Source organism: Chiloscyllium punctatum, chromosome 36 (assembly GCF_047496795.1).
Source record: "Chiloscyllium punctatum isolate Juve2018m chromosome 36, sChiPun1.3, whole genome shotgun sequence".
Classification (NCBI taxonomy): Eukaryota; Metazoa; Chordata; class Chondrichthyes; order Orectolobiformes; family Hemiscylliidae; genus Chiloscyllium; species Chiloscyllium punctatum.
In genome coordinates, this window is record NC_092774.1 from 57,847,780 (window position 1) to 57,875,648 (window position 27,869).

A 27,869-nucleotide genomic window follows, 5' to 3' on the forward strand; every position below is an offset into this window, starting at 1 on the left:
TGCAGCATCATAGAAGGTGCTCCTCCAGGGACTGTATTTTACCAACTACAACTGTTAAATATAAACAAACTATGGGATATAGGTAAATTAATGTTACTTCTGCATTTCTGCAATTTCATTTTACAAAGTAAAATGAACTCACAGCAGTGTGTAATTGTTTTAGCCACGAGCTGAGTCAACAAGAATGGAAACGATGTGGAGGAAATATATAATTGTTTTTGTATTAGCTAAACCTGTATGTCAGAAGGTAGACATTACGGGCAAATAGATAAGATGTTGTGAGGGGATGAAGTTAAGCTAGATATGCCTGTACAAAAAGTAGGTATAAACATCTGCTTCCCACTTTTACAAAAACACAGGAACAAACCCCAATTAAAAGGGTCATAGGGATCAGAACAGCCTCGGGAAAGGCACAGATGAAGGGGGTAGATAATGATGAAGAAAGAATATGCCTAACCATGACCTACAGCAGGATGAGGTCAAACAGCCTTGTGAGGCCAGGAATAAGCATTTTGTCACAGACAAGGCCGGATAAGGCAAGAGATAAACAGGGGTAATGGGGGCCGGTCTTAGGGAAGTGGATGATGTAAGCAGCCTCGCGCCGCCATCTTTGTTTTTCTTCTTCATTCCGTCTCCTCCTCCACTGGAGCGCGTCATCCACGCTCCCTCCAATCAGAGTGCAACTTACTCCACCTGACCAAAGCGGCCGGCTTTGCTGGTCGTGTTGGCCCCACCCCCTGCAATATCTCTCTCTGATTAGTCGGTACCGACCACAAGCTTTGGGATTGGTGGGGAATTTCACAATCACGTCAGTGTATCCGCCCTTTTCATTCCCATTCATTCATTGAACAGCAGATGACCCAGTTTACTGCAACGGGCTCCGGCGCTAAAGTGGTAGTGTCACATATTCACGATTTTTAACGTGATCAACCAATTCAACTGTGGCATCTCCACATCCACTCATTCAACCGAAGAGGGCTCAATTTAATGTAATGGGCTCCGAGGTTATAATATTTGTATCCCATGTTGAGAAGAAACCTCTCCCCATTCATTCAATAGAAGAGGGTCTATTTGCTGCAGAAGTTTTTTTTAAGGCGCAGTGGTACTGTCCCTATCTTCGAGCCCTGAAATCCCACAGCTATGAGGATGCGTAATAACAAATTTTGTAGTCATAAGTCACATGACACCAGGTTTATAGTCCAGCAGGTGTGTTTGGATGGGATCTTAGAGAAATATATTAAATTATGAAAGAAATAGAAATAGGATTTTCTACTGGTAGGTGAGACTAGGATAAGGGCGCATGGCCTCAAAGATTAGAGGTAGCAGGTTTAAAACTGAACGGGGAAGAAACTTCTTCACGGGAGGGTTGTCAATCTGTGGAATTCCTTGCCCAGGGAAGTATTTGACACTACTTCAGTAACCACGAGAAGATAATTCTTTTATTTTTCAAAAACGTAAGGGATATGGTGAAAACGCAGGTAAGTGGAGCATAGTCCACGAAAAGATTAGTCATGATTTTAAGGGCCGGAAGGCCGACTCTTGCTCCGAGTTCTTATGCTCTTATGTTGAAATCACAAGCTTTTGGAGTGTAGTCACTTCAGCAGATGAAGTCATGAGAAAACAAGTACAGGAAAGAGAATTTAGATAAATGAAAGACAGAGCATCTCAACGGTCAATTACTTACTCCCATTCCTATTTCTGATGATCTTACCACACAGCAAGTTGTGTTTTCCAAACATTAATTTTATTTCCATCATTTAAAAAACAAATATTTAAGGTGAACAGTTTGTGTCCAAGTGGAGGAAAAACATTGTGACCCACAACAATTTATACAGCACTGTGAATATCATAAACCCTCTCATGAGATATCATAGGAACAATTAATAAACTAGATTTATCACTAGTCACTCAAGTAGATACTAGAGAGGAGAAAAATTCCCAACATGTGCAGGATACTAATGAAAAGTTAGCAACCTGAAATGGTAACAGGAACAGCCCCAACCAGGAAACTCATTCTGACGTCCACTACAGTACCTTGTACTATTCTTCACTGAACACTGCAATTGCTTTCCTTTTCAGTTTAATGATCCACCTCTATTTTGAACGCCATAATCGAATCTGACTCTAACACACTCTCTGGCAGACAGTTCCAGAGGTCAAAGTATTTTCAACATTAACGAAGTAAGTTTTGGATCCGCCCCAAAGACAATTCCGCTGGACTTTTGTTTCCAAACATTTACAGGAAGTTCTTGGTATGGTCACATTTCCAATTTAGTGTGTTTATTCCAATTTTATAACATATTGGGGTGGCACACTGCTTAGCATTGCTACCTCACAGCGCAAGGGACCCAGGTTCAATTCCAGCCTCAGTTAACGGTGTCTGTGTGGAGTTTGCATGTTTTTCCTGTCTGCACAGGTTTCCTTCCACAGTCCAAAGAGGGGCTTTGGTACATCTGTGTGGACCTCCTCCAGATAACAGAGGGCAATGGGGCACTGTGAGGATCAATAGATCAGACAATCAAATCAGTCAGCAAGTTCTCTCCGGGAGACTTGTCTCAAGAAAGGCAGCGGTTTCTTATCTCATCCATTCTCCTACCCTCCACAAACTCCACAGACAGTCACCCCAAGGGTGGAATTGATCCTTGGCTCCTGGTGTCATGAGGCAGCAGTGCTAATCACTGAGTCACCATGCCACCCCTGAGCCACCGTGGGGTTGCAGTCCAACGGAAAACAAAGAGTGCACCAACTCTCACACTGCACCCACTGTCAGGAGAATCAGTCCTGGGGAGGAATCATGGCACCATCAGCGGCAGAATCTGATTGTTGTGAGCGCTGGTGCCCCCGCTGGTGCTTCCGCAAGTTGCGGGAAAATGTAAACCTCTTCCCGCACTCAGGGCAGCTGAAGGGCCTCTCCCCAGTGTGGACTCGCTGGTGCTTCAGCAGGGCAGAGGAATCACTGAAGTCCTTCCTGCACTCGGGGCAGCTGAATGGCCTCTCCCCCGTGTGGACCCGCCGGTGGGTCATCAGTGTGGAGGAGCGGGTAAAGCCCTTCCCGCACTCGGGGCAGAAGAACGGCTTCTCTCCGGTGTGGACGCGCTGGTGCCTAAGCAGGGCAGAGGAATTGCTGAAGGTCTTCCTGCACTCGGGACAACTGAATGGCCTCTCCCCTGTGTGGACCCGCAGGTGGGCCACGAGGTTAGAGGAAACAGCAAAGCCCTTCCCGCACTTGGGGCAGGAGAACGGTTTCTCACAGGTGTGGATCCGCTGGTGGGTCAGCAGGTTGGAGGGCTGGGTAAAGCACTTTCCACACTGGAGGCAGGAGAATGGCCTCTCCCCAGTGTGGACCCGCTGGTGCCTCAGCAGGTGGGAAGACCTGCTGAAGGCCATCCCACACTCGGGGCAGCTGAAGGGCTTCTCACCCGTGTGGACCCGCAGATGGGTCAGCAGAGCAGAAGAGCGGGTAAAGCCCTTCCTGCACTCAGGGCAGGAGAACGGCCTTTCCCCGGTGTGGACCCACTGGTGTCTCTGCAGGGTAGAGGAATCACTGAAGGCCTTCCTGCACTCAGGGCAGCTGAATGGCCTCTCCCCTCTGTGGACCCGTTGGTGCTTCAGCAGGTCCGAGGATTTGCTGAAGGCCTTCCCACACTCTGAGCAGGGGAAGGGCCTCTCCCCGGCGTGGACGCGCTGGTGGGCCAGCAGGTGGGAGGAGTAGGTGAAGCCCTTCCCACACTCAGGGCAGGAGAATGGCTTCTCTCTGGTGTGGACTCGGCGGTGGTCCAGCAGGTGGGAGGAGCAGGTAAAGCCTTTCCCGCACTCGGGGCAGGAGAATGGCCTTTCCCCAGTGTGACTTCGCCGATGAATCTCCAGGACAGATGGGGCATGGAAGCCTCTCCCGCAGTCACAACACTTCCACGGTTTCTCCACGGTGTGGGATTCCTCTGGTTTCACCATGGCCGCAGCTACAGCCGCGTGTACGGCCCCTGCCCACAGTAAATTCCTCTTTCCTGGCCATATAACTGTTTCAGGCTTTACACACAGTGCACTGTAACAGAAGAGACTCTCATTCAGTCCCACTAATGCTGAAAATGGTCTGAAACAGGAACCAAAATGTTTTGCTCCTTCTCACAGAATCATAGTTGAAAACCGTTGAGGTCCCGATGGATTGAGTGACTGTCAGACATTGATGTGAAAGTGGGGACTGCAGACACTGGAGAGGAGTTGAAAAGTGAGGTGTTGGAACAGCATGGCAGGTCAGGCAGCTTCCAAAGAGCAGGAGAATCGACGATTTAGGCATAGGCCCTTCATCTGTTGATTTTTAAACTTCAGTCTTCAGATCTTCAAATACTCTGGAAAAAGAGATTACAAAAGTCATCATGGTGAGTCCAGGGTAGAAATTCAGAACAAGCTGCTCCAGTTTCTGCAGAACATGTTTTTTCTTATGCTGTTCCACAAAATTGAAAGCATCCCACTCTCTCTCTCTCTCTTCCTCTATTCTCACTCCACTCAAACGAATTGTCCTGAAGGTGCTGATTCAGGATCTTACAGGGACAGAAAAAGCAAAAACGTCAGGACTGACATCTTCGAATTTTGGATAACACCACGTGAAAGTTAATATCTTTCAGGATATTGGGATATTGCTGAGAGTGAGCAAGTCTGATTTTGGGAGCAAAAGAAGTGTAAATTCAGGTTGAACCTGCAATACAGCTTCTTGATAAAAAAAACAGACATGAATTGGTTATCGTCCCTGTGATGGGTGGGGGTGGTGGTGATATGTGGTGGGTGGAATGAGACATCAAGGCATTGACACAGACAACCAGAGAGAAACTGAACATACAGACATGACAAACGATAGTGGCAAGCCAGAGTCAGATCTACAGCACAGAAACAGCCTCTTCGGGCTAACCAGATATCCTAGCCTAATCTAGTCCCATTTGCCAGCACTTGGCCCATATCCCTCTAAACCTTTCCTATTCATATACCTATCCAGGTGCCTTTTAAATGTCATAGCTGTATCAACAACCACCACTTCCTCTGGCAGCTCATTCCTTACACACACCACCCTCTGCATGAAAAGGTTACTCCTTAAGACCCTTTTAAATCTTGCCTTACTCCACCTTAAACCTATTACCCTCCTCCACCCTAAACCTATTACCCTCTAGTTCTGGTCTCCCTCACCCCAGGGAAATGTCCTTGTCGATTTACCCTATCCATGCCTCTCATGATTTTATTAATGACTCTCAGTCACCCCTCAGCCTCTGGTGCACGAGGAAAAGCAGCCCAGCCCATTCAGCTCAAACCCTGGCAACATCCTTTTAAATGTGTTCTGAACCCTTTCAAGTTTCACAACAACATTCTGATAGGAGGGAGACCAGAATTGCACACAATATTCCAAAAGTGGTCTACCCAATGTCCTATCAGCCACAACACAACTTCCCAACTCTTATCCTCAGTCAGAGGATTGGGAAAACGTTCTCAAAACCCACAAAAGACAACCAGGAAAGAATGCAGGGACAAACCAAATTTGAGGGTCAGCTTGGAAGCATCAATGAGAAATTGGCGGACTGGGTTTATTGGGGATCCGTACTTCTTGAGTACATATACGTATTTCTCTTCTGCTCTTCGCAGTTCCTCTGGGCTGCAATGTGTAGTGGCTCGCTAAATAATCTCCTGATGCAGCTTCGTTTGTGGGTGTTGTGATGATTGCTTCTGCAGTTAGGTATTTGGTCCGTGTGTATTGTTTCTTGTAGACACTAGTTTGAAGTTCCCCTTGACTGTTCGCTCTACTGTGACATCTAGGAATGGCACTTTGTTGTTGTGCCCTTCCTCTTCAAACCAGGAGCACCCCTCAGGCCCATAGTCTCACTACCTGGAACACCAGTATACAGACTAGTCAAAGAACTCCACTGAAGACTAAAACACTGAGTAGAAGATTCATGCCACTCCATTCACTCCACCCAAGAATTCCTGAACACCAAAGACACCAAGATAGAAGAGGATGAAGTAATGCTGTCCTTTGACATAACAGCCCCGTTCACATCCATTAACATCAACGTGGCCAAAGACACACCGACTACACTACAAGAACCACCAAAGACACAAACACCAAACAGCACCAACTTCATCAGCAAAGATAACATTGTCAAGCTTGTGGACCCGTATCTTATCACCCACTTCACATTCAATAACAAGCCCTACAAACAAATCAACAGAACACCCACGAGACCACCAATATCAAGGTTCCTAGCAGAAACAATAATGCAGAGACTCGAACAAACAGCCCTCCCAACGCTCCAGCCCAAACTTTGGGTCCGCTACAGTGATGACACCTTTGTCATCACAAAATGAAACACATTTGGGGAAACCTACAACACCATCAACAATATCCTTACTGACATAAAATTCACAAAAGAGGACAACAACAACAACAAAGTGCCATTCCTAGATGTCAGTAGAGCAAACAGTTAATAGGGAACTTCAGACTAACGTCTACAGGAAAACAACATACACAGACCCAAGTACCTAATGCAGAAGCAAATCATCCCAAATGAATCTGCATCAGGACACTATTTCAACGAGCCACTACACACTGCACCACCCAGGAACTACAAAGAGCAGAAGATAAATACTTATACAACATATTCAAGAAGAACGGGTACCCAATAAACCCTGTCCGCTGATTTCTCAACAACAAACTCAAACAAGCAGATACATGCGCAGAAACCCGAGCCACATTACCTTACATCAAAGGTATCTGTGAAATGATGTCCAGACAACCCAAACCTCTCCGCATCATGGTAGCCCACAAACCTACCAACAAACTTATGCAGCAGCTAATGAACCTGAAAAAACAAATGTTATTTACAAATTACCATGCAAAGAAGTATAGACATGGACTCTGCCCTCATAGTTCTCTGTGGCAAGAAATGCTGGGATGAGATAAGAAAGATTTTTTTCAGTCAGAAAGAGGTGACTCTGTGGAACTCATTGCCACTGAAACGAGGCAAGTAACTGAGTGCTTTTAAAACAGATAAAGATAGGCTCTTGATCAGTAAGGGAATCAAGGGTTACAGGGAGGAGGCAGGAGAATGGGGTTGAGAAACATTGGCCATGATCGAATGGTGGAGCAGACACAACAAGTCGAATGGACTGACTCTGCTTCTGTATCTTATGGATCTGTGACCACAAAGATCTGACTTAATTTTCACTACTTTTACTGTGTTCCTGTCGTATTTATGGCAAGCGTGTGGCAATATGTTGTAGATTTCTGAAGCTAGATCTTCTAATTTCATATCAAATATTGATAATTGGAGCTAATATTAGAGAGAGAGTAAAGGTGTTTATTTCTTGGATAAATAAACCTGTCATGCATTTTAAGCTTAAACCTTGCATACTGGCGAAATTAGAGTTGCCATTTTGCCCGCTGTAATTAAATCTCCAATAATACTTCCCTTTTACTTGATAACCCATTTTGGGAAACAAACATAACTGAGGTTTCGTGTTTTATGCAAGTGTTTTAAGCCTTTGATGTAATGATTTTAAGCCATCTACACAGAGTGTGATTGAATTTCTAAACTTAAGTAACAGCCTTAAAGTATTGTTATTTGTGTCCCTCACATAACTTTAATGTAAATATTGAATTAAACTTATTGAAAAGAACATACTTGCTGAATTAGAGTCAGCATTGTTTTCATTGCTTTGTCCATTATTCCCTTTCACCTCATTACCTATTTTAGAGAAAGGAAAAGATTGCATATGCTGGAACATTTACTTGTTTTGGCAATATTATAAAATGAAGAAAGCAGTTCAGTCAACTTCAATCTTCATCCAGTCACTTTTTAGAAAAGGTTTTGAGCACAGTTATAAAATAATAATGCAAGGTTACCTAATTCGCAGCATTGCTTGAGACAGATTTAATAGTACAAGAAGTTATGATCTCCATTCAGTAATGTCTTGATTTGAACATAGTTTAAGTTAAGCTAAGGGTGTTGCAGAAATTGAAGTCATTGTGAAAATGTTACCAGGGAAAACATTGGATATATAAAAAAAAAATTCTGGTTTGAGTTTCTTCTTTGGATATAAACAGATGCTGGATCCAAGTATCCTCCCAATATTCTAAAAATATGCCCACAAACTAAACACAATGCAACCTAAATAAATCAGGCCCAAAAGAAATTCAGAACCCACACTAATATGGCAAGGAGGAAAGTTTTAGACTACAGGACAATAAAGATGGGTTGGTCAGATGAGCAGAACAATGATATGTACAAGACATTAGTTGGGCCACAGCTGGAGTACTGGATCTGGTCGTCACATTATTAGCAGGATGTGATGGCACTAGAAATGGTGCAGAAGGGAATACTAACCCAGGGTGGTGCATGTTGGTGGGTTTCAGCTATGAGAGTGATTAGATTGGCCTAAGGTATTTTCCTTACAGAGAAGGCTGGGTGAGGACCTGTTTGGAGTGTACAAATAAGACACTTAGGGTCGAGATAGGAAGAAATTTTTCTCCTTGGTGGATGGCTTCAGCAAATAGGGGGCATAGATTTAAGGAAAGAGATAGGATATTTTAATGGAATTTAAGGAAAAGTATCACCTAGAATGTGCTGGAGATGGATGAATTTATTTATGGGAAGAATTGGTTTGTTTGAAGGGATGGATATAATGAAATAAAACTAGTTAAGATCATTATAATGTGCTAAGAAAAAGAACTGGAGGTAGACCTCCAATAGTGGAAACAATCTAAAGAAGTTTCATTGTCCCATCTGAGAAAAACAATTCTGCTAAACTTCTCAAACGAACCCTAACATGTGTCAAAACTTGTTTGTTTAAAATCAGTTGAACCTATTCCGAGTATTTAGGAAAATGAGAATCATCTTTAATCCTGGCCCTATTGCCTACAACCAAAAGTGATAGAAGCTTTCTCAGTTTTATTGAAATGGAGCTGTCAGAGATATTGGCTCATTAGAAGAACAGAAGAGGGTTGTTTGAGCTTATTGAGCAGGTTATAGACTCAAACAAGGATCCAGAAAACAATTTTCTGTGGCACAGAAGCAAGGACAATTAACAAGGATTGATGTTGGTACTGTGTGTCCAAGTATCTCAGTCTTCAAAGTTCTAGATAAGTTAAATTGCTGAAAAATTGAAGGTGTCAAAGGAAGATCAGTAGGGAATCAAGAGTTTTGGGGAAAAGACGGGAAAATAGAATTGAGGGTTATCAGATCAGGCATGATCTCACTGAATGGTGGAGCAGAATGGCCAATACTGCTATTTCTTGCAGTAAATTGATCTGGGAGTTGATAAAAGCTTTTGTATGATTTTTCTTTGTAGTCAGCAACATTTTGTATTTGGAAGAAGTTGGCTTTTGTGTTGGATTTCAAATAACGCTTGAGGCTCCACTGAGGGTTGTTTAGCAACTGAGGTTACATATCATCAAGTTAAATCAAAATAAGCAGTAAAATATATGGTAAAAGTGTAGGTGTGACTGCTGAAGGCCAAATAAAACATTTTCAGTCGCAAAAATGTCTTTACTCCATAATATTTCGTTTTACATGTAGTCAGCGACAACTCAAGCCAATCAAGGTGTCGCAGAGTAAAGTTAGGTCTCACCAAGACAGCTGACATGTCTGCACAATACTGTTGTAGCGCTCTTTAACCACAGGGTATATACTAGTGATTCATTTATTTTGCACTTTCCCCAACACCCCAAATTAGGGTGAGGTTTGTTACAGCATCCTGATGGGAAGCCCGATGTAACGTGCTCAGATTCTGCTGCATTAGTGTAATGTGTTAAATTCCCAATGATTTCCAAAAAGAAAAGAGTGAAAGGAAGTGGTTGCATGTGCTGACACCACAGGTATTATTGATATTGGCTTTGAGATAGGGAACAACCATCACCTCCCAAATTGTGTTTTGTTTGCACAGTATGAAAAGCATTCTATTTTTAGACGGCCTAAATGCATACATAGTTTCTTATCAGCGTACCTTAAAATCAGCATTAAAAAGCAAAAACAATTCATTTTCACTGTAAATTACATATTTTAAAATCAAATATTGCAAGACATACAAACACATCAAGAAGTCAAAATTTGTGAAGAAAGCACATCTTTTCTGACAGTTCAGACAGGGAAAAACTTTGTTCTTGTGGTTGTCAGTGGAGACTTACTCGATCAAACATTAACTACCAGTGTATCTCACATAGATGCTGTATAAAACCAAGATCTTATTGATCACTGTTGACAAAATTAAACCTATTGACCTGACTCTTTACAAAATAAGAACATATTTTAGTACATAACATTTCCCCATAATACAGACATTTGCAGTTGTGCAGTTATGTGAAAAGAAACTGCGTTGTTAATTTAGTTTGTTGCTCCACTTCAGAAATGTTGTTTTCATTTATTTTGAAAAAACAACCCTTCCACTCTTTCTAAAGGTACATGACACTTGAAATTTTTTCTTTGCCAATTTTCTTTCACCAATAAAAGCATTCACAATTTTGGCACTGGGTGGGGGAGCTCTGCCGGCTGCCAATTTCGTGCTGCAATTGTTTCACTTGACATGAGGCTTGCCAATAAATGACAGCAACAACAACAGCTAATACTGATGATAACATTTCAACAAGAGTATACCAAGGTGCTTCACATTATGTATCAGAGAAAGTGATAAGTTGGAGAAATGTGAGGATCTCCTTCTCGGCCTTTCCCCTCAGCTGAGGTGTGGTGACCCTCAAGATAAACCACCACCAGCCATCTCTAATGAGAGAGAACAGTCTAATCCTCTGGGAAGACTGTGATGAATGTGTTTAAAGTTGAAAGACTGTTGAAATATAAGGGGGCGGCACGGTGGCTCAGTGGTTAGCACTGCTGCCTCACAGCACCAGGGACCCGGGCTCAATCCCATCCTGGGGCGACTGTCTGTATGGCGTGTGCACAATCTCCCAGTGTCTGTGTTGGTTTCCTCTGGGTGCTCCGGTTTCCTCCCACAATCCAAAGATACACAGGCTAAGTGAATTGACCATGCTAAAATTGCCCATAGTGGTCCATAAGTCAGGGGTAATTGTAGAGGAATGGGCTTGGCTGGCATAATCTCTACAGGGTCAGTATGGAGCTGTTGGGCCGAAGGGCATATTTCCACACATAGGGGTTCTATGACTGTAACAAACACCACATCTGACAAACAGGTATAAAACTAGCCACCAGGATATATGAACATCAACTAGCCACAAAAATACACGATCCACTACCACTCGTATCTTTACACACAGACAAAGGAGGACACCATGTTGACTGGGACCATACATCCATCCTATGACAAGCCACCGTCCTATAAGCCAACCAGAAACACACACAAGAATTCCTTGGAACATGTCATTCCAACTGGAAATGTATTGATTTGGACCCCATCTACCATGCTCTGAGAAAAAGAATGGAAATGATATCACCCACCCTAAGAAACCAAAAGACATAAATAGAAATCAGGACATAATACCAGCGCTTCACTCGACTCACTGATGATGTTACCTAGTACGGTGATGAAACATCTGAAAATGACCTTCCAGCTCAGCGAGCAAACTTACATCCACAATGAGAAAATTCTAGTTGACACAAAGGCTGCCACAAAGTTGGAATTCTCTCCCAGAAATGACAGTTGATGGTGCCCTCACCAAGATGGATCCTCGCGCTCCCCGCCCCAAGACAATTTGCGTCTTACCCTCACGAATATGGCGACTGGTTGCCCCCAGAGGTCCTTCCTCAAACAAAGTAAACACTGGGCCTGTGGAGCTTTTACTCGCGGCCTCAGGCCTCCCCTTGGAGTTTATAAACTCCCCAGTCTCCCTCCTTCCGCGGTTTCCAATCCTCCCCTGTTTCACTGTCTCCTCTCTGTAAAAACAATGATTGCAGATGCTGGTAACCAGTCTAGATTAGACTGGTGCTGGAAAAGCACAGCAGTTCAGGCAGCACCCGAGGAGCAGTAAAATCGACATTTTGGGCAAAAGCCCTTCATCAGGAATAGAAACAGGGTACCTACACTGTGGAGAGATAGATGAGAGGAGGGTGGGGATGGGGAGAAAGTAGCAGAGAGTACAATAGGTGAGTGGGGGTGGGAAGAAGGTGATAGGTATGGGTGGAGGGGGTGGTGGAGTGGATAGGTGGAAAAGAAGATAGGCAGGTAGGACAAGTCATGGGGACAGTGCTGAGCTGGAAGTTTGGAACTGGGGTGAGGTGGGGGAAGGGGAAATGAGGAAATTGTTGAAGTCCACATTAATGCCCTGGGGTTGAAGTGTTCCGAGACGGAAGATGAGGTGTTCTTCCTCCAGGCGTCTGGTGGTGAGGAAGCAGCAGTGAAGGAGGCCCAGGACCTCCATGTCCTCGGCAGAGTGGGAGGGGGAGTTGAAATGTTGAGCCACAGGGCTGATTGGTGCAGGTGTCCCAGAGGTGTTCCCTAAAGTGTTCTGCTAGGAGGCGTCCAGTCTCCCCAATGTACAGGAGACCGCATTTGGAGCAATGGATACTGATATTGGCGGATGGGCAGCTAAAACTTTGATGGGTGTGGAAGGCTCCTTTAGGGCCTTGGATGGAGGTGAGGGAGGAGGTGTGGGCGCAATTCCTGCAGTGGCAGGGGAAGGTGCCAGGGTGGGACAGTGAGTTGTAGGAGGGCATGGACCTGACCAGGTAGTCACAGAGGGAACGGTCTTTGCGGAAGGTGGAAAGGGATGGGGAGGGAAATATATCCCTGGTGGTGGGGTCAGTTTGGAGGTGGCGGAAATGTCAGCGGATGATTTGGTTTATGCGAAGGTTGGTAGGGTGGAAGGTGAGCACCAGGGGCGTTCTGATCTTGTTACGGTTGGAGGGGTTGGGTCTGAGTGCGGAGGTGCGGGATGTGGACAAGATAGGTTGGAGGGCATCTTTAACCACGTGGGAAGGGAAATTGTGGTATCTGAAGAAGGTGGCCATCTGGTGTGTTCTGTGGTGGAACTGGTCCTCCTGGGAGCAGATATGGCAGAGGCGAAGGAATTGGGAATACGGGATGGCATTTTTGCAGGAGGTAGGGTGGGAAGAGGTGTAATCCTGGTAGCTGTGGGAGTCGGTGGGTTTATAAAATGCCGGTGTCAAGGCGGTCGTTATTAATGGAGATGGAGAGGTCCAGGAAGGGGAGGGAGGTGTCAGATGGTCCAGGTAAATTTAAGGTCAGGGTGGAATGTGTCGGTGAAGTTTGTTCAACATCCTCGCAGGAGCACGAGATAGCACCAATGCAGTCATGAATGTAGCAGAGGAAGAGGTGGGGAGTGGTGCCGGTTTAATTACTGAAGATGGACTATTCTACGTAGCCAATAAAGAGACAGGCATAGCTAGGGCCTACATAGGTGCCCATGGTTGTCCCTTTGGTCTGGAGGAAGTAGGAGGATTCGAAGGAGAAATTGTTAAGGGTGAGGACCAGTTTGGCCAGATGAATGAGTGTGTTGGTGGAAGGGTACTGTTGGGGACGTCGGGAGAGGAAGAAACGGAGGGTTTGGAGATCCTGGTCATGGCGGATGGAGGTGTAGAGAGATTGGGTATCCATGGTGAAGATGAGGCGTTGGGGAAACGGAAGTCTTGGAGGAGGTGGAGGGTGTGGGTGGTGTCTCGAACGTATGTGGAGAGTTCCTGGACGAGCGGGGATAGGACAGTGTCGAAGTAGGTACTCACTGTCTCCTCTCCCCGGGCGCTCAGGCCTGGCGACCTCTCCGGGATGTTTCCGTTCTGAAGGAGGATCACTGGACTCGTAACGTTTCCTCGGATTCTCTTGACACATGCAGCCAGGGCTGCTCAGCTTTTCCAGCGGGTCCTGTTATTGTTCCTTAAGCCACCGGCGCCATTCCTCTCCCACACTCAGTAACACTGCCTTTGTCCCACTACATGGCCTACACTGCACATGCGCCAACTCACAAGGGGCTGGGTGACCAGACCGTGACGTCACCGCGCGGGTAGTGGGCGCGGTTCGACGAGGCATCCAACCAATCGGAGACAATGGGGGCGGGGCCAATGTGTTCCCTGCTCCCCTCACCAGCCACCTGAAAGGTGGGGTTTTTCTTTAAGTTTTAACGTAATTTTAAAAAAAATTTCAGTCTTTTCCGAAGTGTTATTCCAGACCTCGAAGGCTGAAACATTGGAAAACTTGCAAACATAAACGAAGGCGTACTAAAAAAAAATGAATAAAGATAAATTACGAAAGAAACCGAGCGCAAAATATCAAAAAGAATAGCAAAAGCTTCTGTTGACATGCAAAAGGGAACAGAGTCGCTCAGGCCCCTTGGAAGATGAAATCGGTGAGTTAGTAGGAGGAACACTGAAATGGCAGAGATGCAAAGTCAATCCCTTTCCTCAGTTTTCAAGCTGGAGGACAATAGTGCCATTCCTATTGGAACGGGCAAGTCAGAGGTGATAGAAAGGATAGAACTTAAACAATCAACGTTGAGAGGGAAAAGGTACACAGCAAACTATTAGGATTGAGGGCAGACAAGTTCCCTGGGCCTGACGGCCGACATGCCAGGGTACTGTATAGACTTTAGTATGGCGTTTGACAAGATTCCCCAAGAGAGCCAGGTTCGCAAGGTTAGTACCATGGAATACAGGGAGAACTAGCCATTTGGATACGGAACCAGCTCACAGGTAGGTGGTGGTGGAGAGTTGCTTTTCAGATTGGAGGCCTGTGATCAGTAGTATACCACAAGGATGGGTGCTGGGTCCACTACGTTTCATCATTTATATAAATGCTGTGGATATCAATAAATGAGGTATAGTTACTAGGTTTGCAGATGACACCAAAATTAGAAGTGTAGTGGACAGTGAAGATGCTTAGCTCAGAGGATAACAGGATGGAGTTTAATTTAGATACATCTGAGGCACTGCATTTTGGAAAAGCATATCAGAGAAGGACTTATACACTTAATGTTAAGATCCAAGGGAGTGTTGCTGAACAAAGAGACCTTGGAGTGCAGGTTCAGAGCTCTTTGAAAGTGGAGTCACAGGTAGATAGGATAACGAAGGCGGCGTTTGGAATGCTTTCCTTTATTGGTCAGAGTATCAAGTATTGAAGTTGGGAGGTGATGTTGCAGCTGTACAGGGCTTTGGTAAGACCACGTTTGGAATATTGTGTGCAGTTCTGGTCTCCTTCCTGTCAGAAGTTTGTTGTGAATCTTGAACGGGTTCAGAAAAGATTTAGAAGGACGTTGCCAGGGTTGGAGGATTTGAGTTATTGGGAGAAGCTGAATAGGTTGGTGCTGTCTTCCCTGGAGGGTTGGAGGCTGAGAGGTGACCTTATAGAGGTTTATAAAATCATGGGGGACATTGATAGGATAAACAGACAAGGTCTTTTCCCTGAGTTGGGGGGGAGTCTAGAACTTGATGGCATATATTTAGGGTGAGAGGGCAAAGAAATAAAAGGGACTTAAGGGACAACTTTTTCACGCAAAGGGTGGTGTGGGTATGGAATTAGCTGCTTGAGGAAAGCTGGTATAATTACAACATTTGAATGGAATCTGGATGGAAGGGTTTAGAGGGTTATGGGCAGAGTGCTAGCAAATGGGACTAGACTGTTTAGGCGAACTGGTCAACATGGATGAGTTGGAGTGTTAAAGTAGGGATTTGAGACGGCCAGGGAATCCTTTGTGGAGTCAGACCTGCAGCCTCTCACGTTTCGTCCCAGAGATCATACTCTTTGAGAGTCTGGAATAAAAAAAAATCCTCTTACAGACAGTTTAGTTTAATTTTAGTTAACCCCTTTATTTACCAATAGCTCCACTGATACCGATAAGCTAAACTAACTAGGTTCTAATAACCTAGGAGAGTAGGGGACCTAACTCTTCAAGTGCCCTGGCAGGTTACTCTAATGTACTGCTACAAAGTGGTTTCCTTTACACAAAGGTTTACAAAAACATTGCATGTTCTTAATTCGTAAGGAAGAAAGGTTAATTGACAGGTCTCTGTACTCTTGACTAATCACTCCTACAGGCCCTAAGCCACTCATCAGGTGGGAAAAACATATCCAGCGAGTTAGATGCCTGCTAGTGAGATAAACTCCTATCATAAAGAGGTACCAGTCTGAGCTAATTGGAGAGTTCCTAACCTTGCACAGGTCATATGTCAGATACAACTGTTTTCCAAAATGGCTTCTTAGCAGGAGGGCAAACGTTTGACCATAAAATGGCTTCCTGACACATTGTGCCTGAATCTATTCAATGTTAGGCCGAGAATAATTTCTAAGCTAGGAGCAGACTCCTACTTTTTAGGCATTGAATCATACTGTACCTGAGACTGAGATGTTACCAAAAGGTTGCATTTAAACTGATTCATTAGTCTTCGAATTAAACATGCTCTCTTTTCAGGGTTGTGATTCAAATAAGACATAAGATCTGATTAGTTGGAATTGACAGTGGGGTAGTCTGAAAGGTCTGTAGAGTGGTCTGCAAGAACAGCAAGTAAATTAAAGCTTTGTCAACATTACCTTTTACAGAGTTCATATTTAATAACTGGTAATGGCTACTCAATACCATCATAAAGTGTCAAAAATGCAATTACGTTCAATCCAAAGCAGGTAATTTTCTAATGGCTTCGGGAGCCCCAGCGCTATCATGGTTTCTCTCTCTCTCTTGTCCTTTTGAACTCTCAAGTCAGGGACTATTAACAGCAAAGATGTTTTTCCCTTTGTTTGCCTAGCTTGCAAAGGGGTAATAAGAATCTATTATAATTAACAGGACCTGACTGACAAATACAAGGCTTTTGACAGTACCAAGTTTCGTTTTGGGGTCAGGATCAAACGCTGTCATTAATTTCACAAGGGAACAGCCATGAATGTGATCACGGTGTCCTATTTACACAGATTCACTGTTAAGGCAAATGTACTTAATTGCCTTAGGGTATCCTGTTATCACTTGGTTATCTTCTGCATACCTTGAGTTGTACCCTTTCACCAAGCCTCCCTGTCTGTCTATTTTCTAGTGTGCAGCAAATGTGCTCTATAATTCAACATTATATTGTGGTTTAAATGTTTAAAGACAAGTTTTATGGCTATAGACTTTCTTATTCCCTCCTTTTGTTATTTCATGACAACCACGTAGCTTATAACAATAATTAGTCCATTCAGTCAATTTGTATTTTCAAATAAGTCAAGTGCCTCCTCTGCCAGGTCATCATCCAGAGGGGCAGAGTCTGAACGATACTGGATTTCAGCATGGAAGTTCAGGCATGGAGGTAGAGGGGTAGACAAGGGTCAATTAAGCAGACTCTTCTTTGGCTTAGGTGAAAAACAACGTACAGTCCATTTCACACATAAGCGGACGACAGTGTATATTCCTAGGATGAGACCGAGGACTGTCAGTGCATCCCACACGATCCATCCACACAGCGATCATTGCCAGCAAGTAAACTTCCATCCATATGGATCAGACGACAGTTGGGCAGGTACCTTCCCTGCATCTTGACCCGTTTTGTTGATCACATCTGTGTTGTCCGTAAGATCAGGACATGGTTTAGTAACAAGTTCATTTTTGACAACACAATCATGGGGCGGATCAGGCAGTTCAAGCGGTTCTTCCTGCAGGAGTTTAGGGGGTTAACGTAAGAGCAGTACTTAAAGGAGAGAAGCGGATTCAGAAGTAGTGAAATCTCACAGCGACTGAGACGAACCTTAACGAGGTGTTGAGTATGTTTAGAAATCAGCAAGGATACCACAGAATGTGAAGTACAGACTTCTACATTTTGATGTAAAGTTATATTAGAGGCAGCCACTACCACAGTATGGATGGCAGAGAGATTTTGGGTGTAGGAAGGCATACTTTGAGCAACGGGGTCAAGCTTAGTAGAAAAATAGGCAATAGGGCGCCAAGAGGAGCCATGTTGCTGGGTGAGAACAGCTGAAGCACAGGTATCAAGGATGGCAACATAAAGATGAAAGTGGCAGTCATCCAAATGTCAGCCTAGCGTGGGTGCTGAAGAGAGGGTAGTTTTAAGCTCCGTAAAGACTTGTAGTTGTTATGGGGTGTGTTCATACCGTTAAGGCTCATTAGTCAAGGACAGGGGAGATGATTTTTGATCAGAAGGGCACAATTAGAATCCATTGTTGGTAATAATTGATGAGGTCAAGAAACTACCGTATCTGTTTAGGAGTGGTTGGAGGGGCAATACAAAGAATAGGATCAATACGGTCAGGTGTCAAGCACCGATCGAATTCAGAAATGAGAGTACCTAGGAACTCAACTTCTTTCTGATTAGTCTTAACTTTGCTGGGGGGTACAATATAGCCACATTGATGTGGATGGTTGAGAAAGGTAGTGGAGTCAGTGTGATTGGACACTTTGTCAGGGCTAGCAACGAGGTCATCGATGTATTGAACTCGGGTAGCATCTCCAGGAAATTCAAATACTTCAAGCTGGGCGTGAAGAGTCTCTGAAAAGAGTGTCGGCAACTGAAAAACCCTTGAGGTAGGCAAGTCCACATATATTGGTGGCCCTTAAAAGACGACAAAAATGTATTGGGCTGTTGGATGCAAAGGAAGACAAAAGAATGCATGTTGGAGATCAACGATAGTGAAGAGCTTGGCATCAATTGGAACTTGGCTGAGGATAGTAGCAGGATTGGCAACTGGAGGATTGAGCCTCAATGATTTTATTTACTTCACGAACGCCGTGAACGACATTCAGGACATCCCGGTTTAGGGATCGGAAAGGTAGGGGTATTGACAGTAGAATGGCATGGGACTAGAAGGCCTTGCTGTAGAAATGAATCAATGACAGGTTGAATGCCAGCTTCACCTTCTGGTTTCAGGGGGTGTTGAGCTATAGACAGGAGGACAGAATTAGGTTTGATCAGAATGGAGATGGGTGGGACCTTAGCAAGGCCCACTTGTGTTTTAGAGTCCACCCAGACTCCAGGATATACTGTGTCCTGCAGGTGAGGGTGGGCATGATGATGATGAAGACTGCCATGAATCGGCTAAGGCTGTGCATAAAATAGGATTGATCCTTTAATGAGCAGCTGAATTTCACGGCAAGTTTGATCAGCATGGTCAAAAAGAGTCTTAGCGTCAAAACCTACTTCTTAGGCTTTATGTTCTGGGTTCAAGTGAGTGGTGGCACAGGGGAAAACGAGAGGGCCAGTTTTCCAGCTATGAAGAGGAACTGACACGAAAAGAACGCCACCAGCTGGTGATCTGATCTCACCAATCACCCAAGCGTGCGGAGTAGTGCCCAGTCAGGGATTATAGTCTGTGTTCAAGCCTGAGATCATTCCCGGATGAGTCATAAGCTAAAGTAATGTGGGGGTGAGGGACGTTATGTAAAATAGGATCGAAAGCATAAGGATCCAAATCAAATGACCACCATCAAGGCGGCTTTGGTTTGGTATTGATGCATTGAACAAAATGAGGTGTATCCTGAATCAGGATACCATCATCATAACATCCAATGGTAATATTTAGAGGACAGAGGAGATCTCTAGCAAGTAGAGGGATACGTCATCCATTAGTAACAACAAAGCAAAAAGGGAGCGTGACACAATTTTTCCACACCACTGTCAGAGGGACAGCGTATGCATGTGTATTAGAGGAACCATCAAAACATTGCAGGATTTCATCATCGTCCAAGATTTGAAAATCAAAAGCATTAGCAAGATGGACAGGAAGTGATGAAACAGTGGCTCCTGTGTCAAACATAAATTCAATATCATGGCCATTACGGTTAAGAAATAGCATAGGTCCATCCTCTGGGCTAGCGGCAAGTATGGGAAAATTCAAAACAGGAAGCTGCCCTATATCCGGGAGTCAGTTTTGAAAAGGGTTTTGTATCGTAAAAGGGGCAACCTGCTGAGGTTACTGGGGAGGGAGACCAGGAGATTGTCTGTTGTTTTTACTGCGGTGATGAACCAGGGACTGCTGTGGAAAGGGCAGTTATTGGACCAATGTCCTAGTTCACTGCAATTGAAACAAAGGTGTAGTTGTTGGGGGACTCTAGGGGGTGGGGGAGGCAGTGAAGAGTAATGAGAGGATGTATAGGGGCATCATGGACAGTTGGGGAAGGATACATAGGAGGACCACAAGGTCCATTGGGATGTTGTGAATACACAGTACCATTTCGACTGTCCTGCCATACTGGACGATAGTATGAGGGTTTCACTTGCTAGCTTGACTGACCTTGCAGACGGAAAGGTCTACTTTGAATCCTGGGTTGAACTTTAGCCACTGTAGTTTGGACAAGTTCTGTCTTGATCATGCCGATGGTAGCCTTACTCTTGGGATCCTTTAGTTCTCAGAAGTAACAAACCTCTCGGCTAAATTGTGCAACCTCAGCATGTTACCAGTGGATATTGTGGGTTTTAATAGCTTTCTGTACCTGATCAGGTAAGAGTCATACATATGGCATTAAATTGGGATGATCACCCTTGTAGGTAGTTAGTGTCACCAGAGGAAGCGCCATAGCATTCCTTAAAACAGGTAAGGAACTCCTCAGCCTCTTCGCCCGAGCTGGGTTTACATGTTAACACTTTACCCACATCAACTACACGATGCACTGCTTGGTGGAGACAGGTAATAATCCAATCTGATAGTTTCAGCCGGGTGCCGGACTACAGGCTGGGTATGATTATTACCTTGTAAAATTTCTCAGAACTCGCCCATTTTTCAGGCGAAAAGCTGCATTCTGAGGTGAATTAGGTCTTGGGAGGCAGCGTTAGAAATGGTCTTGGTCCTATTAATGTAATTAACAGATCCCTCAGGATTCCTTCCATAATCTGCAGCCTTATTGATAATGCTTGAGAGTCATGAGGTTTCCATGCTTGATAAAGATCCATAAATTGGGCTTGTTCCAGATTCAGAGCCTGTGGGTTAGGAACCTCTTCTATTTGGGAAATTTCTTTTTTGCCCTCCCACATCATGGTGAGAGCAAGGTCTGATATTAAGGTCCCGAGACTTTGATTGCAAATCATCGATGTCTTCGGGACTTATTAGTTTTGGGGCAGTGGAAATCAAAAGGAGTCTCATCAGTGTTTCTTCCAGATTTTAATTTTAATTGACTCCTAGAACAGTAGGCACCGGGTTTGTGGTAAGCAGAATTCTTATTCGGCAGAACAGCTGGGGAAAGGGCAGGAGCCTTGGCACGTTCGTCATCAGAATAAGAGGGGAGGGTTCAGGCAGGGAACCGGAGGTGGTCAGCTGACAGGATTAGAGGCATAAAATATTTCCTCCTCCGAATCAGTATCCCACCAACCATCTATAAACAGATCAGGATTCTTTAGTAATGGGTCTTTGGAAGAGGGGAGGGTGGGGTATAAGGAACAGTCCTTGTCAGCTTCGTCCCGTGCAGCTGCAATTGCAGTCTGTTGTTTATTCACCAGTTTCCTTTTTCTTTGGTGCCCTTGACGTTTCAACGTAGATTCTGAATCTTTGCGTTTTTTAAAAATTTTCTCCCTTGCCTATTCCAATTCTGCTTCTAAATCATGTGCTTCACATTTATGTTTTAGTTCTGTCCAATTTAGTTCACATCTTTCCTCAGTTAATGGACTAACTCCCCTTTTAATACAGTTTTATCTCCATGATGATTTTTCCCATTTTTTCCCGAGCTACCCTTTTCCACTCTGATAAGACTTCTTTCTGCTTACTTCCCTCTCTTCTTTCCCAAATCCCTTGTTCAATTTTAGTGAATAGAGTTAAATCATGTGCGCATCCTAGAGACCAATACTTATTCTGTTGAGCATCTGCAGCTGATATTCTCCTTAATTGTTTCTCATAATTAATAATAGACTTGTTATTTCTGTTGGGGACATTTGTCTTCAATCTTATCTCGGAGCACACTCAGTTATCCTACCTACTTTAAATCTTCACAAAACTACTGATCAACAAGGGCTCCAACCCCACAAAATACAAACACAAGCATTCATTCGTCAACAAGCAAATGTGCAGCCAAACCAAATCTCACAGGATTAATCTTTCTGCAAGCTGCAGGGAATCAGTGCTGAGTCTCTGTCTGTCTCACATAGGTGCTCTCTTGTACATACACATGAACATTTTAAGAGAAATGAGGCACTCACATTCCAGATGTCTCATAAATCCTGGATGTGGCACATAGTTGCTTAACCAAGTATGCAAGAATTGTATCACTGGCCAACTTTTTTTTAATATACATGACAAAAGCAGCATCCACCCTCTATATTACATAAACGAAGAACACCCAACAGAACAAAACCATAACTAACAAACAAGCCAAAACAGCAAAGCAAGACAAGCCAAGTTGAACAGATACAACAGAGAAGATAATCTCGCCTTAAAACTTTCACAAATCAACAACCCGACAATGAACAACAAGACTAAAGATTTCTGCAAAACATTCTTAACATTGTAAAATCCTGACAGTTTCTATTTTTAGGCCTATTTAAACGATTTCATTTAGGGTTCCGTCAGGGCACCGAGAGAGTGAAACGGAGGAAACACCACACAGATGTAAACAGAGAGTAATCAAGATACAACTTTACCTTATGGGCCCATTGGTCTTGAGCCCAACCCTTCGATGGAACTCCTCTTTTCCAATTTCACTCAGATGTAGCCCTTGTTGGAACCCTGCTTGCAGCGCCAAATTGAGACAGCCCAAGGAGTCCCTTGTGGACTCAGACCTGTCAGCCTATCTTGGTTCATTCCCGGAGACCGTACTCTTTGGAAGTCTGGAATAAAAATAAAACTCTTAGACAGTTTAGTTTAATTTTAAAATTATCCCCTTCATTAATACCATCACTGTTACAAAATAACACTGATACCTATAAGACAAGGTAACTGGATTCTATTAACCCAGAAGAGTAGCAATCGCTCTTCTTCCAAGAGCCCGGGCGGGCTACTCTGTATACTATCTTTATACACAAGTTTTTTTACAAAGGCGGTGCTGTCGCAAACAAGCTTTCTTTATATGAATTTTTTTTTACAAAAGCACTGCATGTTCTGAACGAGACAGATAACAATGAAGGGCAATAATTCGGGAGAGAAGTAATTGATATAGAGTTTCATTTTGAGGTCAGAATCAAACACATTCATTTCACAAAGGAACAGCCATGAATGTGATCACTCAATATCGTGTTTATACAAATTCACTAATGTTAAGGCAAATGTTCTTAATTGCCTTACCCTCCCTGCCTGTCTATTTTCTAGTGTGGAGAAAATGTGTTCTATAATTCAACATTACATTTTAGTCTAAATGCTTAAGGACAAGTTTTCCTTACAAACATTCTCACGACCCCTTTCAAAGTTTCATAAGTTCTATCCTATATCAGGGGGAGCAAAACTTAACGTAGGATTCCAAAAATGCCCTAACCAACATACAGCCACAATATGACCTCACAACTCCTTTATTCAATGCTTTGACCAACAAAGGAAATCATACCAAACGCCTTCTTCACTAGTCTATCTACCTGCGACCCCAAGGTCTCTTTGTTCAGCAACACTCCCCTTTAACTGTCAGTCCTGCCTGGATTGCTCAACCAAAATGCAATACCTCATTTCTCTAAATTAAATTCTATCTGACACTCCTCAGCTTGTTGCCCATCCCAAAAATTCTAATTTATAGCAAACTCTCTTTGCTCTCTTATTCCCTAGAAGCTAAAAATCTCCATACCACACACTCCCCCTCTGTTTTCACTTTGCTGAACCGAACCCCTGCTGTACCTCATTCTGAAGGGTTAAAATACTGACCAGCCATGACAAATGGATGTTGGGAAGATGTTTCCATTGGTAGGAGAGACAAGGAGCTGAGGGCACAGCCTTAGAGTAAAGGAAAGACCTTTTAGAATGCAGAGACAGAGAAACGTCTTCAGCCAGACAGTGGTGAATCTATGGAATTCATTGCCATAGACAGCTATGGAGGCCAGGTCACTGAGGGTATTTAAGACTGAGGTTCTTGAGTATCAAGGGGATTGAGGGTTACAGTGAGAAAGTGAAAGAATGGGATTGAGAAATTTATCAGCCACGATTGTGCGGTATGAACAGACCTGCTGGGCTGAAAGGCCTAATTTCTGCACCTATTTCTGTCTTTTGCTGTCCTGGGCACAGAGTGTCAGAATTGGGAGCAGGAGTAGACCATTTGGTCTTTCGAGCCTGCACCAGCATTGAACACATCATAACTGGGTATTAATCTACCTACATCTTGGTAGATAGACTGTGACTTATCTCACTGGAGCACAGAAGGTTGAGAGATAACCCTACAGAGGTTGTATAAAATCATGAGGGGAATAGAGGAGATGAATCACAGGTGTCATTGCCCTTGGGTGGCGTTTTTAAGATTAGGCAGCAAATTTTGAAGGTGAGAGGAGAAAGATTTTAGAAAGACTTGAGGGGCAGCATTTTTTTTAAAAACAGAGTGGTTTGTGTGTGGAATGAATGTCCAGACATTTTCTCACCTTCCCTCCATAAACAACATTCTTTGTTGTTGAAAAATCACATGAACTCAGCCTTGAATATATTCAATGGCCCCTTAACTACAGGAAGAAATCCCCACTTCTGAACTCCATTCCTCTTGCTAATATACCACTTGCACTACTCATTGCTCACTGCACCTGACAACTGGCATTGACTGGTGAGGAAGGATGCTGAGGCCCCTTTGTACATCCACATGTCATTCCTGATGAAGAGTTCATGCCTGAAATGTCAACTCTCCTGCTCCTGGAATGCTGTCTGACCTGCTGTGCTTTTCCAGCACCACACTTTTCGACTCTGATCTCCAGCAACTGCTGTCCTGACTTTCTCCATATACCAAAACAGTATATCAACATTTAAACAATGCACCTCCTTTCTGCTTTTTTTTTTACACAGCAAAAGCTCCAACTTCAGATTGGCCACGTGTTTGCCAATTGTGGTCTTTGCTACACTGGGGAAACTGAGCATAAATTTGGGGAACAGTCCGCAGCCAGGGCCGCAGAGGCTGACCAGACCTCCCAGTCGCCACCCATTTTAATTCCCCTTCCCACTCCATTTCTGACATGACCATCTTTGGCCTCCTTCATTACCACAACGATCCAAACCGCAAATTGGAGGAACAACACATCTTCCACCTGGGCAGCCTACAGCCTGTTGGACTCAACATGGAGTTCACCAATTTCAAATAACCTCCCTCGCCACCCCTTGAATTCCTTCCTAGCCCCTCCCCGCCGCCACCAACCAGTTTCCTTCCTACCAGTGACCAACCAGTTTGTACCTCTACCTGTCCCCACCTATCCCCAATTCACCACCCTGCCCCCAGCACATCCTTGTTCTGCAGCTCTCCCTACACCCATCCCCAGTCCTCAACAAGGGTGACACCCAAAACATTGACTTGACCTCCTGATGCTGCCTGGCTTGCTGCGTTCTTCCAGCCTCCTGCATGTCTATTTTGCCAATTGAGTCACAGACCTGGCCCAACTTTTCCCAAGTCTGTCCCCTCCCTGGATTCACCCACTTTCCTTTCAGTTGCAGCAAGTCAACAATTGAACATCGCAATGAAAAATAAATGGAAAAGGGGATGAGAAACGAGAGTGTCGTACTCTTGGTCAATCAAAAGAAGGTCTCACACTTTTTCTGTTGACAGTGAGGAACACGTGCAATGTTTTGGTGACACTGGTGAACACGTGCCCTGCTTCTTGACACAGGAATGCAAACAATATGGTCAGTGGCGCTGCTGGTATTATTGACACATTAAGTGTCCAAATGCCAATAGGAGAAAAAACGGGTAGACGATTGTTTTCCCCATATGGCACAATATTTTATTGCTTTTCCATCTTGTCTGGCTGCTCAACGTTTTTGACTTTTCCCCAGTGTAGGGGTGAAGTTCAGAACTAGAGGGCATAGGTTTAGGGTGAGAGCGGAAAGATATAAAAGGTACCTAAGAGGCAACTTTTCCATGCAGAGGGTGGGGTGGTGTGTGTATTAGATTAGATTTCATTACAGTGTGCAAACAGGCCCTTCGGCCCAACAAGACCACACTGGCCCGCCAAAGCGCAACCCACCCATACCCCTACACTTACCCCTTACCTAACACTACGGGCAAGTTTGCATGGCCAATTTACCTGACCTGCACATCTTTGGACTGTGGGAGGAAACCGGAGCACCCGGAGGAAACCCACACAGACACGGGGAGAATGTGCAAACTCCACACAGTCAGTCGCCTGAGGCAGGAATTGAACCCCGATCTCCAGAGCTGAGAGGCAGCAGTGCTAACCACTGTGCCACCCCGTATGGAATGGGCTGCCAGAGGAAGTGGTGGAGGCTGGTACAATTACAGCACTTAAAAGGCATCTGGATGGGTAGATGAATGGGAAGGGTTGAGGGATATGAGCCAAGTGCTGGCAAATGGGATGAGATTAATTTAGAATATCTGGTCAGCATGGACGGGTTGGACCAAAGGTGTCTGTTTCTGTGCTGTCCATCTCTGACGACTCTAAATAATAAAAAGTACAATTTGACAAATAACAAACTATATCCATGTTAACAAGGCTTAGCTCACCACATGCTTTACTAACCATTCTCCACAGGTCCTATCCCTTCAATGACTGAGGAACATATGCTGGTGCATAATCTCCTCCACTAGTATTTACACACTAGTCTAAGGAATTGCACAAGTAACAGAGAGGGTAAAAAGCACAAGGATTAATAAAAAAGTGAAGGTAAAAATCACAAGAAGCACAAGCCCCAGTAAAAGCAGATGGAAAGTGAGTGTAAAATGTCACTATGACAGGACAGGCCCCACATTCCTTCCCCTCCGTCCCCCCCCAACCTGCCTCACCTTTCACCTCCCGGGCCCAGTACCTTCCAGGTGGCCCCAGAGTTGACACAGGGGCCGCCCCACGACCAGTAGAACTCCACCACCCAGGCGGCCGACGGGTTCCCAAACAGGCCCTTAACCCCATCCGCCTCCAGAATGGTCACCGGCTCCTGCCTGCTGTCCAGCCGGGCGGTGTGGCCGTGACACAGCAGCTGCGCCAGGAAGACGGCGGTGCCCAGTGACGGGTATCTGCCCCGGGCCGCATGGCGCCATATTCCTAACGGCCGCCCCTTCCACGCTCGAGCGACTTCTCCTCCCAACCGCCTTCACCCCCGCGTGACGTCAGCTCAGGGGGATGGGCGGGGCCGGGGGAGCCTCACCGTCACCAAGTAACAGCCACCTCGCGCGACAACTTCTCATTCACAAAAACAAACTCTCCTGTCTCGCTCTGCAGCTGCAGGGGGGACAGTGCCACGTTTCGAGGAGCCCTGTCTACATTGGGAAAGCTCACGGCTCAATTTAAACAGATATTCCGACATATAACGGAACGGCGTCATATCTAAAGGGGGAAATCTGCATTTTAAACGGACGTGGACATTTTAATGGGTATTTCTGCAAATAAAGAGGTTTAAATGGACGAGATTACATTTCAAAAGGATGTGGGCACATTCAAAGGGATATCTTAATATGTAAAATGACGCAGTTATATCTAAGTGAATCTACCATTGGTGGGTCCACATGGGGGAGATGTCGTTCAGTTGCCCGAAGTGCTGGAAGGCCTTCAGCAATTCCTCAGCCCTGCTGAGGTACCAGTCCGTTCACACCGGGGAGAAGACGCAGTCTCAATCAATGGGTGGGAATCAGATAGCTTCCCTGTCAGATCTGGAGTCAGGCAGGGATGCCCCCTCTCACCCGCCTTGTTTGTGTGTTGCATAGAGCCATTTGCCGAATCCATCAGGAAGGATGCGAGCCTGAGAGGGGTGACTATTCCTGGCAGCGGGGGCCTGCAGGTTAAGGCCTCCCTGTACATGGATGACGTCGCTGTTTTCTGCTTGGATCTGCTGTCCGTGCACAGACTCGTGTGCATCTGTGACCAGTTCGAACGGGCCTCGGGGGCCAAGGTAAACCG

At 44.8% G+C, this 27,869-nt stretch overlaps 1 protein-coding gene across 6 annotated transcripts; it reads right to left on the reverse strand.

The window, feature by feature from the left end:
- Positions 1-1,722: 1,722 nt before the first annotated feature.
- On the reverse strand, positions 1,723-26,950 carry LOC140460530 (uncharacterized). 6 transcript variants are annotated; one of them, XM_072555108.1, is made up of 4 exons: positions 26,762-26,950; positions 22,497-22,682; positions 6,736-6,839; positions 1,723-4,346 (listed from the first exon to the last, which is right to left on the reverse strand). In XM_072555108.1, exon 4 carries the CDS (start codon positions 3,949-3,951, stop codon positions 2,776-2,778), a length of 1,176 nt encoding a protein of 391 aa, XP_072411209.1. In that variant the 5' UTR covers positions 3,952-4,346; positions 6,736-6,839; positions 22,497-22,682; positions 26,762-26,950; the 3' UTR covers positions 1,723-2,775. The 6 variants fall into 6 exon arrangements, with proteins under 6 accessions (XP_072411209.1, XP_072411205.1, XP_072411207.1 ...); XM_072555104.1 differs by lacking the exon at positions 6,736-6,839 and adding an exon at positions 7,662-7,724; XM_072555106.1 differs by lacking the exons at positions 6,736-6,839; positions 26,762-26,950 and adding exons at positions 7,662-7,724; positions 26,499-26,513.
- Between the last annotated feature and the right edge of the window lie 919 nt (positions 26,951-27,869).